Source organism: Suricata suricatta, chromosome 3 (genome assembly GCF_006229205.1).
Source record: "Suricata suricatta isolate VVHF042 chromosome 3, meerkat_22Aug2017_6uvM2_HiC, whole genome shotgun sequence".
NCBI classification, from domain to species: domain Eukaryota; kingdom Metazoa; phylum Chordata; class Mammalia; order Carnivora; family Herpestidae; genus Suricata; species Suricata suricatta.
The window spans coordinates 121,100,844-121,113,847 of NC_043702.1; the positions used below are offsets into that span (position 1 = coordinate 121,100,844).

A 13,004-nucleotide genomic window follows, 5' to 3' on the forward strand; every position below is an offset into this window, starting at 1 on the left:
GGTATCTCGTTGTGGTTTTTAATTTGTGTTTCCCTGATGAGTGATGTTGAGTGGCTAGTATGTTTTTCATTTCTATGAATTTTGATTTTTAAATATCTTCATGTCTCTATAGTCAGCTTTCTTGTTGAATATATGGAATCCAGTTGAAATTTACAAAAACTGGCTTAACAGTGGTTTAATATCCACTGGGTCACATGGGTTGGTTTCATTTGATTGATTCTTCTCTTTAATGTGGTTCATATTTTCCTGCCTATTTGTGTAATTTTTATTTGCATGTGATAGTGTGGGTTTTACTTTATTGGTTGTTGGATTTTTTCTTTTTTATAAATAGTCTTTAAGTTTGTTTGAGACTTGGTTACTGTGGGGAACAGTTTGATTCTTTTTGAGTATTGCTTTAAGATTTCTTAGGCAAGACCAGATTAGTGTTTACTTTGGGTACTTTTTTTTTTTTTTTAAACCACTGCTGAGAGGAGGTATTTATTAATTAATGCTCTACCCAATACCCAGGGATTTAAGAGTTTTGTTGTTGTTTTTGTTTTTGCTTTAAGTCTAGCTGGTGAGAACAGACATTATTCCCATCCCTTTGGGAATGGCATGTCCTGTTCCACTGATTAAGATGGTTCTTTTCTGGGGCAGCCGGGTGGCCCAGCAGGTTAAGCGTCTGACTTTGGCTCAGGTCATGATCTTGCAGTTCGTGAGTTTGGCCTCTCTGCTGTCAGTGTGGATGGATACACATATCTATTCTCTGTACTTTACTTTTCAATGTTTTTAGCTATTGATGGGGTGTGAGGTTTGGGGGTAGAATTTGCCATCTTATGCCCTACTTCCACCTAACCACTCAAAAAGATGTTTAAATAAAAACCAAAACCATAAGGTTGACATGTGTGTACTTCATTAAGTGGAAGGGAAATAGTATAAGAACTAATTTGTGTATTTTTCCTGTTTGATTAATAGACTAGTTTTTAAGTTTTAAGGCACACATAAGATTAGACTATATTAGCTCCAAAAATGAAATTCTTTTTATTTGTATATGAGTGTTCATAAAATTACTATTTTCTTCTAATAATTTATATACAGAGATGTGTTTTGACAAGTTCACACCATTTGTTGAACATTTAATCCGTAGCCATGAAATAGAATATTCTTTTTATGGGTTTATGAGGAAATGTTCTACCCTATGCAGAATGCAGAAAAAATAGTGTTCTTTTATCATAAGTTATTAAATTACTGTAGTTTTGTTAGACACATACTGCCTGAAAACAGATGTATAATTTATAGAGGAATGATGGTGATTTTGTCATATTTACATTCCATATGTATAAACTGATGCCTGTCATCTCAAGCCTATTAAATTGAAAAGTATTTGTTTATTAAATAGAAAGACAGTTTCCATACATTTAGTGTATTTGAACTATTCATTTCAGTATGGATTAGAATTCTTCTTCTTCATCTTCTTTTTTTTTAGTTGGCTCCACACCCAACATCAGTCTCAAACTCATGATCCTGTAATCAAGTAGCATGCACTATCAACTGAACTAGCCAGGAGCCTCTGGATTAAAACTCTTATTCTCTGTTATACAGTTAAATGGTTATAAACCACCAACGTGTTACTGAATGCAGGACGGTTTACTTAGATTGATATTGTTGTGTGTTGGTTCTTAGAATTTGACACTATTGAACAAGTGTATGAAATTATTATTATTGCTATTATAAGTTTATTTAATTTGAGAGAGAGCAAACACGCAGGAGGGGCAGAGAGAGTGAAAGAGAGAATCCAAAGCAAGCCAGCCAGGTGCCCTGAAATTATTAGATATGAGTTATTGAAGATTGATTTCATTTCAGTGGGTTTTTTTTTTTCCAGAATTTCTGGGAACATTAGAGTTTACTGAGAGTTTCTTAAAAGTAAACTAGCTAATAAATTCTAAAATTTTCCTCACCTTTCATTTTTATGTGTGTCTTAAAGGTTGAAAGGGTGTGGCAGGAGGTTTTGGACTCGATGAGTTTCCACCGAAATGTCGGAGAAGTCAGGCCAGAGCACAAAAGCAAAGGATGGGAAAAAGTATGCAACACTCAGTTTATTTAATACTTACAAGGGTAAATCTTTAGAAACTCAGAAAACCACAGGTGAGTAAAATTAAGTGGCATACTTGTATGATTTTCATGGTTTTGTTTATTACTTTGATAGTACTCTGGAGTTATTCCTGTTATGAGCTAGGACAAACCCATATTGGGCTTTTTGTGTATTTGCTCATTTTTCAGGGGATAAATTATATAGTCTTACATTTGAAAATTTATAAATATTTTAAAATAATGTTTCTTATTTTCTTGTTTGTTGTTAGCAGACAATAAGCCAGAACTGTGTGATTCCAAATGGGAAACTTGTTCAATGAGATTGGTAGGCATTGAAGTAGTGGGTATTTACCATACCACCACTTTTAGTTATGGAATAGAGTCCTGGGGTATTTTATTTGTTTCTTGATACCTTGAACCCAGTATTTACAGTGAAAGGTGAAAACCAGACCATATATGGTACATTAGCATAATTCATTATGAACGTGAAGTTAGCATATTCTAAATATGTACTAAATTTTGGGTTTAAAATAAATTTCCCCCAAAGGTTACAAAACCCGTTTTCACCCATGTTTTCCTTTTCATACTACATTGGGTTGTTAGACTATATAGATCCTCTTTTCAGAGATTTGATAGTTTAATGTAATTTCTACAGTGGATTATGTTGCTGGTGTGTGACTTAGTTTTAAAATTCTTAAAGTCATAGAAAGACTAGATATCACATGATTTCACTCATATGCGGACTTTGAGGATCTTAACAGATGGATCATAGGGGAAGGGAAGGTAAAAGAAGATATAAACAGAGAGGCAAACCATAAGAGACTCTTTTTTTAAAGTTTTGTTTTGTTTTTAAAGTTTACTATTTTGAGAGAGACAGAGTGCAAGTGGGAGAGGGTGCAGAAGATTCAAAGCAAGCTCTGGGCTAAGAGCAGATAGTCTGATAAAGGGCCTGAATTCATAATATGAGATCATGACCTGAGCTGAATGCAGATGCTATGCTTAACCAACTGAGCCAAACCATAAGTGACTCAAATAGAACAAACTCAGGATTGATGGGCGTGGGGAAAATGGGTGATGGGCATTCAGGGGGGCACTTTGGGGATGAGCAGTGGGTGTTACATATAAGGCATGAATCATTGGATTCTACTCCTGAAGCCAAGACTAAGTAAGTGCTATGTTAATGAGAATGAGAATGAATGAATGAATAAAATTCTTATTTTATTTTTTTTCCATAATATTTTATTGTCAAATTGGTTTCCATACAACACCCAGTGCTCTTCCCCTTAAGTGCCCTCCACCATCACCACCACCTCTCTTCCCCCCTCCCCCCTCCCCCCTAAAATTCTTATTTTAAAATATTAGGAAAAAATAGTTCATGATCCATTAATTCCTATTGTTTTTTAATGCAGGTTTAAGAATAAATTGAGCAACAAAATAGATGTTCTAAGAAAGTTGATGTTATTGATCTTTAGTTGCAGCTCGACATGGATTACAGAGTCTCGGAAAAGTTGGTATTTCACGGCGTATGCCTCCACCGGCTAACCTCCCAAGTCTCAAAGCAGAAAACAAAGGCAATGACCCTAATGTGAACATTGTACCAAAAGATGGCACAGGATGGGCATCAAAACAAGAGCAGCATGAAGAAGAAAAGTGAGTTGAAGTCAACTAAAGAATGAAACTGTTCCCCTTTCTTTAGGGAATTTTCCTTTATTTCCTTTTTCTTTTTTCTTTTTTTCAAGATTTTATTTCTAAGTGATCTCCATACCTAATGTGGGTCTCAGACCCTAAAGCCTGAGATCAAGAGTCACATGCTCCACTGACTCAGCCGGCCAGGCACCCTGTAGAGAGCTTCTGTTTGAGTTCATTCTATGTGCTAGACATTGTGTTACATGTATTAGATATCTCATGCCATACAAAATCTTTTACGTAGTCAACTTTCGATGAATTTTTTTAAAAGAAAGTTTTCATTTATTTTGAAGAGTTTTAAAGTTTATTTATTTTGAGAGAAAGAGTGAGTGTGTGTGTGTGTGTGTGTGTGCGCGCGCGCGTGCATGCGCGCGCCCGCACAAGCAAGGGAGAGGCAGGGAAAGAGGGGGAGAGAGAATCCCAAGCAGGCTGCAAGCTGTGAGCCCAGTGCAGGGCTCTATCACCATGAGATGATGATCTGAGCTGAGATCAAGGGTCGGATGCTGAACCCACTCAGCCACCCAGGCGTCCATGATGAATTTGTTTTTGTGAGAAGGTTGAGTGGCAGTATTTCCATGTACAACAGGTGACAGAACTGCTAATCACAACTTTTCCTACATACCATATCAAGACTCCTTCAAACCCCCACCGTATCTGGCATTCTCTTTCTGATACAATTAGAAGTTGATTCTGTTAAATAATTTCCATGATGCTAAGAATTTCAGTCGGCCTGGTTCACTGAAACTATACCTGATGCACATTTTTAAGTGCTCAGGTAATATTTGAATGAATAAAGAATTAGCAGGAGGGCTACGGTAGAATTAATACCGACCTTATTCATTCGACGCATATTTAGCATTCTGTGTTTTAGGGATTATGCAGGGCTGTTAGTTTATAAAATGACAAAGTGAAGTAGTGGTAATTTAGAAAAATATTACAAGCAATTGGGTACTTGATGGTTTTTGTCTGTATGTATTATCAAATTTTTGTACTCCTAGTTGGGGAACTTTAGTAAATTTGACTTGGATAAAGCTTGTCGAAGACATCATTCTCTGTTTCTTAGTTGTAGGATTATTTTGTAGTAGCAAGTCAGTTACAGGTCTGAGTATGCCAGAAATACATTGCATCTCACATTTCTTAACTACTGTCTTTTTTCATTTTCAAGCATTAACTCATTATAAAGATTGAATAAAATTTTAGATTCTTTAAAAACACCTTTTACTCAAGGGGATGTGTGAGGCAGGTTGCTGTTTACCTCTTTCAGTAAGAGTAATAAATATAGTGGTGAACCTGTTGACTGCCAGATGGAGAGTTCATGTAGACTTAGCCCTGGCCAAGTCCATCAGTCCAGATAGTATGTATGCTTCTAATGTTATTTCTAATTATATATAAATGTTACTTTTTCAAAACAAACTTTTGGTAACTATGCTCAATAATGAGTGTTTCCTTTTTTTACAAAATGAAAAACAGGCTATCTTCTTCTTGGGTTATTAAAAAAAAGAAATGGAAGGGGATGCAAATAGCTATACTTGATTTAAAGGAATATTGCAGAGGAAGAGCATTGTGGGAAATGCATCTATGAGTAAATATGTAGCCAAAAGAGTCTGTACACAAATTTACCTTAAATATGATATTTATTTTATTTGAACATATAATGTCTGAAATAATGGATTCTTTTTTTTTTTTTTTTTTTTTAAGAACACCAGAAGTTCCACCAGCACAGCCAAAACCTGGGGTTGCAGCTCCCCCAGAAGTAGCACCTGCTCCCAAATCTTGGGCCAGTAACAAGCAAGGTGGGCAAGGAGATGGTAAGTGGACATTAGCTGGGGAAACTGGCTAGGTGTGATAGTTACTGAACAGCCATGCAGGAGATATAAGGGATGGGTTATTATATTTTGGCAGGGGCGGAGAACATTGTTGAAGGATATGCTCTGGCCCCTAAAAAGGGTCTTTTTTTCAACTCTTGGGGCAGTTAAATTTCAGTGCCAAAACCCATGTATGAGCCAATGAGCGATTGAAATGTCAGTCTTTAAGATACCCTCTGTTCCACATTGTTTTATCTTTACCCTAGAACCTTCCAGCTTGTTAAGGCATCAAAGGAACCAGACATTGTGTAGATTGCTATAAACCATATTCATCACCATGTGTGCCCTATAACCTCTTCTATTTCATTTAAAAAATTTTTTATTTTAACATTTATTTATTATTGAGAAACAGAGACAGAGCATGAGCATGGGAGGGGCAGAGAGAGGGGGAGACACAGAATCCAAAGCAGGCTTCAGGCTCAGAGCCTGACATGGGGCTTAAACCCATGAGTGGTAAGATCATGACCTGAGCTGAAGTTGGATGGACGCTCAACCAACTGAGCCACCCAGGCACCCCAACCACCAACCACTTGTTTCAAACCTGCTGTTCCTGATTCCATGGTAGAGAAGAGCACAGTAGCAATAATACTCCCCGCCACCCCTTTAGGAATGATGGACTCCCCAGCAAAATGTAAATTTCCCATTTGCACAACAGGAAACATCTATAAAAAATTGCATGAAAAACCTATCCAGGCCCTCAAACTAATACAACCAGATTTTTAAATTTACTGTATATAGAACTGTATAGATGGGCATGCAGGCCGACAGGTAGATGGATGGGTGAAGGGTTGACAAGGAAGGCTGCAACCAGTATCTCAGTGAAGGCATTTTAGCCTCACAGTGAATACTGGCAGGGCTTATTTATGTATTCTATTTCAGTAGTATTATTTGATCTGATTCTTAGAGTTACTAGCATAGGAATTTGACTTTTTGAAAATGTAAGGATTCCTAATGAAAGAGAAACAGGACCTCACTTGCCTCATTGTTTTTAACGAGTCCTTCTAAATAGTGTCTGGCAGGATCTTTTCTTAGGTTTTTATCTCCTCGTGGCTGTTCATTAACTTTCCAAGGGATTCTAATTCTAAATAAATTGTAAAGTTTTATGGATATAAGCAGTCACCATTGCAAAGTGGAATAATTTATAAGAGAAAAGCAGAGACCTCTATCCTGGGAGGGTTTTTTCATTATTTTGAGTATGAGAGTTACATTTAATGTTTTAAAAAAATCTGTAGGAATCCAGGTGAATAGTCATTTTCAGCAAGAGTTTCCCAGCCTGCAGGCAGCTGGGGACCAGGAAAAAAAAGAAAAAGAAGCAAATGAGGACAACTATGGACCTGGGCCCAGTTTACGTCCCCCAAGTAAGAGTACTTGCTTTTCAATAAAAATGGTGAATGAGATTATATTTGTGTTTTGTTTTATGATCTTATCTCTTGCCCAGTATTATTGTTATGTGTGAATTGCCTATTTTGAAAGACAGTAACTGCTCTCATTCCGGTAAGGTTTTCACATGTACAACATTGGTAGAACTTAAGTCTGGAAATGTACATCTTGGGCCTCTTACCCAACCCACTAAATAAAAAGATCTGCATTTTAACAAGATGTCTGGGTGAGTTCTTTGCACATTAGTAATGGTTATTTTTACAATAGTAAAAATTGTGAGCCAACTTTCCCAATATGCAAATATTTATTTGTAAATTGTATCCATTTATTTGCTACTCTATTAACATTCAAGGATCTTTTGCTTTCTGAGCTCAAACCAGAGAACCAAATAAATTTGGAGAATGAGAAATAGTTGTATTCTGTACATTATAAAGCAAAAACCAAAAATAGAAATATAAAGTCCTTGAGAGATTTTTAAATGAATTGTATTAGTTTCCTATTATCATTACCAAAAATCTCCAAGAATCCTGGATGTATGGGGAGGTTTCTCTTTGTAGTGATGGTTATGAATCTGTGTTTCTGATACAGTTATCAAACTTGATACAGTTTATATTTCTTAATGGCTCATTTCATGTCTGGTCTGGGTAAATTATTTTTAATTTTATTTGCTGTTATGTAATTTATGCATTTACATTAAAAATAGGTATGTAAGCTTTACTGTTTTCTTGTTCAGTTGATTTTCACCAGTTATCTGTTCCTGGATAATCTGGCAGCTTGAAACAAGAAACTGAACTGGACTTACTTCACACAGTATGTGAGGGCTAGGAATCTGGGAGCTGCTTAGCTAGGAGTTCTAGCTCAGGACCGGTCTCGGGAAAGTTGCAGCGAGGCTATCATCTGATGCTGACTGGACGAGGCTACTGGCCCAAGCTCTCTTTTGTATGTGGGCTGCTCACAGCGTTGCTTTCCTGCATAAAGTGAAGGCAGATGTGACTATTCCTACCCAGGATGGAAGCCCAGTTTTTTATAACTTAATCTCATAAGAGACACATTACCTTTGCTTTATTCTGTAGTTGTCACAGACCAGTCCTAGTACACTGTCAGAGGAGCCTAAACAGGGTGTGAATAGTAGGAGATAGAAATGCATTTGGAGCATCTTGGAGGGCTACCCACCAAACACTGTAGGCACTCAGTTTGCTTGTTGGGCACATGTAACTAGCCATAGTAGACCTCCCAGCCCTCTTCCCTCAGGACACCTCAGATCCAACAGTGACTTTAATCTCTATATGACCTATCTGTGAAGCTTGATAGAGAAGTTCTAATATTTTCTTCCCCATCCCCAGCGTTTGCTTTTGATGGCGCCCTCTGAGGTACATCTGTTCTGCTTTGGAAGCCACTGTTCTTGATTACCTAAACACCCGGAAAGCATTAGGGCCAGATTTGATTTTCACTGCTCCTTTAGTGTGTGTTACTTTATTAAATTTAGAAATGCCTATTTTGATTTCACTGTGTTCCATTTTCAGGATTTTTCTTATTCCCCTTTTTTTCTTACTCCTTTTTTTTTCTTTTAATTTCAGCCCTGAATTCTAAGGTGGTGTTTGTTTCCTTGTTCTAATGGAATTTCTTATCTGTCTCCATACCAGATGTTGCTTGTTGGAGAGATGGCGGGAAATCTGCTGGGTCACCTTTAACATCTGACCCAGATGAAAAGCCCTCCGGCCAGGATGAAAGCACAGCTGGGACATCAGAACAAAGTGACATCCTCAAAGTGGTGGAAAAGAGGATAGCTTGTGGTCCTCCACAGGCTAAACTGAATGGACAGCAGCCTGCTCTGTCTTCCCAGTACAGGGCTATGATGCCTCCCTATGTAAGTATTGCTGAAGAAGCAAGTCGTTAAATAAGACGCCTTTTATTTTATTTTATTTTTTTATTTTTGAGAAAGAGAGAAAGTGTTAGCAGGGGAGGGTCAGAGAGAGAGGGAGATACAGAATCCGAAGACAGGCTCCAGGCTCTGATCTGGTAGCACAGAGCCTGATGCAGGGCTCAAACCCACAAACCGTGAGTGAGATCATGACCTGAGCCGAAGTTGGACACTCAACCAACTAAGCCACCCAGGCACCCCAGTAAGAGGCTTTTGATCTGGGTTCCAAGGAGAGAAGTGAAATGGGGAAAAGTTTCGCATTAACATTAGTTAATATTGCATTAACTAAAACTTAGCATTTTCCTTGATTAGAAATGCAGGAAGCAGATCACAGAAGTATCAGGAGTACCCTAGTTTTTATCATTAATAGGGATCATAGTTATTTTCATGTCACATATTGTTTTGGATATAGCAAAATAATTATATTCAGCAGTACTTCAGAGTAATTAGTAAGAGTACTTGGGTGGCTCAGTCAGTTAAACATCTGGTTTCGGCTCAAGTCATGATCCCCTGGTTAACGGAGATCGGGATATCAAGCCCCGCATCCAGCGCTGTCATGATGGTGTGGAGCCTGTTTGGGATTCTCTTCTCCCTCTCTCTCTGCCCCTTCCCCTCTCCACTCAAAATAAATAAATCAACTTTAAAAAAAATAGTGTTTAGACCCATGGGTAGACTCACTTGTTATTTAATGAAGCACATCAAATATATCTCACATTTGTTTTTTAAGTATTGTAGTAACAAAATTTTAACATAATTGTTTTCTTTCCTAGTACTCTGCATTTTACTCATTTATTTATTTACTTATTTATTTTTTAGTGCTCTGTATTTTAGATAATACTTAAAAACATTTCTGAGAAGAGGTTCATAGGACTGATCAAACTATGGGGTTTGTTCTAAGTTTTTATTGGTAAACATACCTTTATATTTTTAGCCTTTTATTGTAAAATATTTTGATCATACTAAAAACAAATACTACAGTAAACCTCCCCTTATTCCATACCTACCGTCCATCTTCAGTATTTATCACTTTGTGGTCAATCTTATTTTACCTATTTCCCACCACCTCAGATTACTGAGGCAGATCCCAGATGCTTCATCTCATGTATTTGTATTTTGGGTTGGATTTTAAAACATTAAGACTAGGAGGAAAATCTACAATGCATTATCACACCTAAAAAAAGTTTTTAAAAATATTGGGTCAGTGTTCCAATTTCCCTGATTGCCTTATAATTATGATCTGGATAACATCTGTTCTTTGAAATTGGCTGATATTTTTGTTAGGAATCTTGTTATCTTTGGTTACTTCTAGTTTTCTATGTCTTATTAAAAGAAATTTTGGAGCTTATTTGTTACTATTTATTTGTTATCCTTTGGAGTTTTCAGAGTCTGGATTTTGCTGATTAAGTTTTTTGTAGTTTTACTTAATATATACTTCTGATCCATATATTCCTATAAATTAATATTTGGATTAGATGCCCTTATACATTTGTTTGTTCTCAGCCTTATGTGAAATGATAAGGTAAGTTACGTGTGTCCAAGTAAATAAATGAACATTTTTCAGGGGACCGTTAATCTCAAAGATAATAATAGGCTGGTTCTTATATTTATTATTCTTTTTTAATTTATATACATTTTTATTGTATTTTTAATGTTTTATTTTTGAGAGTGCTAGCAGGGGAGGGGCAGAGAGAGGTGGAGACACAAAATCTGAAGCAGGCTCCAGGCTCTGAGCTGTCAGCACAGAGCCCAGTGTGGGGTTTGAACTCACAAACTGCAAGATCATAACCTGAGCCGAAGTCAGACACTTAACTGACTGAGCCACCCATGCACCTGTATATTTATTTTATTATGATTTAATTCCTAAGTATTCAGGTGATGAATATCCATATTTCATATTTTCTATTTCTTTGTGTTATTTAATCATTCTAGGATAGAGGAGGGAAATAAATGACTAAATACAATTACTTGTTAAATTTGTTTTTAATTTGAGACCATGATAAAAATCATCCTCCTATGCTAATCTGGCCTTGAAAAATTACTTACACCTAGCTACTTGTCTCTGAACAGCTTGAAAATTTTTGCTTCCAAAGACATGGATTTTCAGACATTGGGGTGGAATGAGAGAAGGGAAAGTAAAAGGGGAGAGCAAGTGGGCTTTGTTCCCAGTTTCATTAACCATTTTCTTTGAATAGTGTCTTTCACTAATTAACATAAACAAAAATGTTTTCAAAACCATAACTATAGAGGTGCTTGGGTGGCTCAGTTGGTTAAGTGTCCAACTTCAGCTCTGGTCATTATCTCGCAGTTTGTGAGTTTGAACCCAGCATCGGGCTCCGTGCTGACAACGAGGAGCCTGGAGCCTGCTTTGGGTTCCGTCTGTCTCGTTCTCTCTCACTCTCTGCCCCTCCTTGTTTGTATGTGTGCACATACTCTCTGAAAAATAAATAGATAAACATTAAAGAAAAACATTATATTGAGAATTTCAGATTGTTTATACAATTAGTTCCTAAATTTTAAACATAAAACAACCGCATGAAATTAATCTCTATGCCTGACAGATTAGTAGAAGAGGTATCTAAAAAAACTTTTGTGTGAGCATTTGCCTCCAGCAGTGTTTTTGCTAACTTCAGTACAGGATGATGTAACTGAAAATCCTCCAGAGTGTCCCCCAGACAAAGAGCTTTCCATTTGAGCTTCAGCTGCTGTGCTTAACGTAATTAAATTTGCTTTAACCCAACTTAGAAATTTCTTCTTTAAACAACATAATTATGTAAACATAGCCTTTTTTCAAGCACATTATTTCACCTAGCATTTTTTTTAAAGAGAAGCTATTCTCTTTAAGGTAATACAGTCTGCCTGCCTGCCTATCTCTTTATCTCTTTCTTTTTCTCTTCTTTATTATAAAATATTTTGACTTGGTTATAAGCACCTCTTGTCATCTTCTCATCTCTTTCAACTCATAGGACATAAGTCCCTTATGATGTGCCTTCATAATCTAGCTTATAGCTTTTTCTAAACTTAGTTTTCATATCCAAGTTCCCATAGAGAGCATCATCTTTCGGCCTCAGTTGGAGATAACTATCTGTATAGTAACTTGAATCAGAGTCCACCTATATCCTATGCATAGAAAATCTCCCAAGTAGCTCCCTACCCCCTTCTTTCCTCACTCCCTTGGATTGTGGACCATGCTTTTATCTGAACTGAGTTTCTCTTTACCAATAAATCTGCCTTCAATTATCTATTCTTGCATTACAGTGAAGTTTCACGATATTTCCTTTCAGATATTTCAACTTTGTTAAAGCTTTGCAGTTCTCTGGGGTGCGTGCATGTTTTCTTTTTAGGTTTTTCATGTCAATATATAGTTGTTTATGTAATTTTGTTAATGGAATAACAAGTTCTTCATAGGATGTGTCCTAGTTATTACCTTGTTTGTAAAGTCTTGGAGGCAGCAGTCTTACAAACGGCTGTTGTGAGGGTGAATGGTAATTGATATACCAGCTGATAAAACTGAGTCTTCACAGTATAGTTTATTTGAAACTTTCCTTCTATAAATATATAATCTGTGGTTTAGGTAAAGTGGCCTTTTCTTTATATATACATGTAACTTGGTTACAAAATTTATCAGTTTTGTTTCCTTCATTCAGATGTTTCAGCAGTATCCGCGGATGGCATATCCTCCTCTTCATGGGCCTATGAGGTTTCCACCTTCTTTATCTGAAACGAACAAGTAAGACTTAAATGATCAAAGTTGCCAAGACACATATGCTCATTAAGGTTTTCTGGAGTTTGAGTGGTTTGTGATAATTGATTCATTATTTTGACTCAGAGTACAATTTCCATGAAGAAATAATTCACTCATTTTTGTAAGATAGAACCAAAATTCTTTATTCTTGTAACACTTTAGATTGTCATGAGATTCTGAAAACTGGAAATCATCACAAAGATGTGACAGTTGTTTATTCCTTTAATGACTTCCCATTTTCTTTTTCTTTTTTTTGGCTTGACTGTAAGACCTGAGCATTTTCCTTAATGATGATTTCTCTTAAAATTCTTCATTTTGATGTTAGAATGAGTCTTAGCTG

The 13,004-nt window shown here is 36.5% G+C and overlaps 1 protein-coding gene across 16 annotated transcripts in view; it reads left to right on the plus strand.

Annotated features, from left to right (window-relative positions):
- Positions 1-13,004, plus strand: part of PRRC2C (proline rich coiled-coil 2C) — a 95,219-nt gene that overhangs the window by 21,251 nt on the left and 60,964 nt on the right. For 12 of the 16 annotated variants that reach the window (XM_029935016.1, XM_029935028.1, XM_029935018.1 and 9 more), the window contains exons 2-7: positions 1,964-2,124; positions 3,543-3,720; positions 5,455-5,564; positions 6,854-6,979; positions 8,645-8,868; positions 12,567-12,649. In XM_029935016.1, the coding sequence (XP_029790876.1) occupies positions 2,013-2,124; positions 3,543-3,720; positions 5,455-5,564; positions 6,854-6,979; positions 8,645-8,868; positions 12,567-12,649 (833 nt within the window). In that variant the 5' untranslated portion in view covers positions 1,964-2,012. The remainder of the gene's footprint in view (positions 1-1,963; positions 2,125-3,542; positions 3,721-5,454; positions 5,565-6,853; positions 6,980-8,644; positions 8,869-12,566; positions 12,650-13,004) is intronic. The other 4 variants (XM_029935017.1, XM_029935022.1, XM_029935030.1 and 1 more) reach the window with 2 other exon arrangements.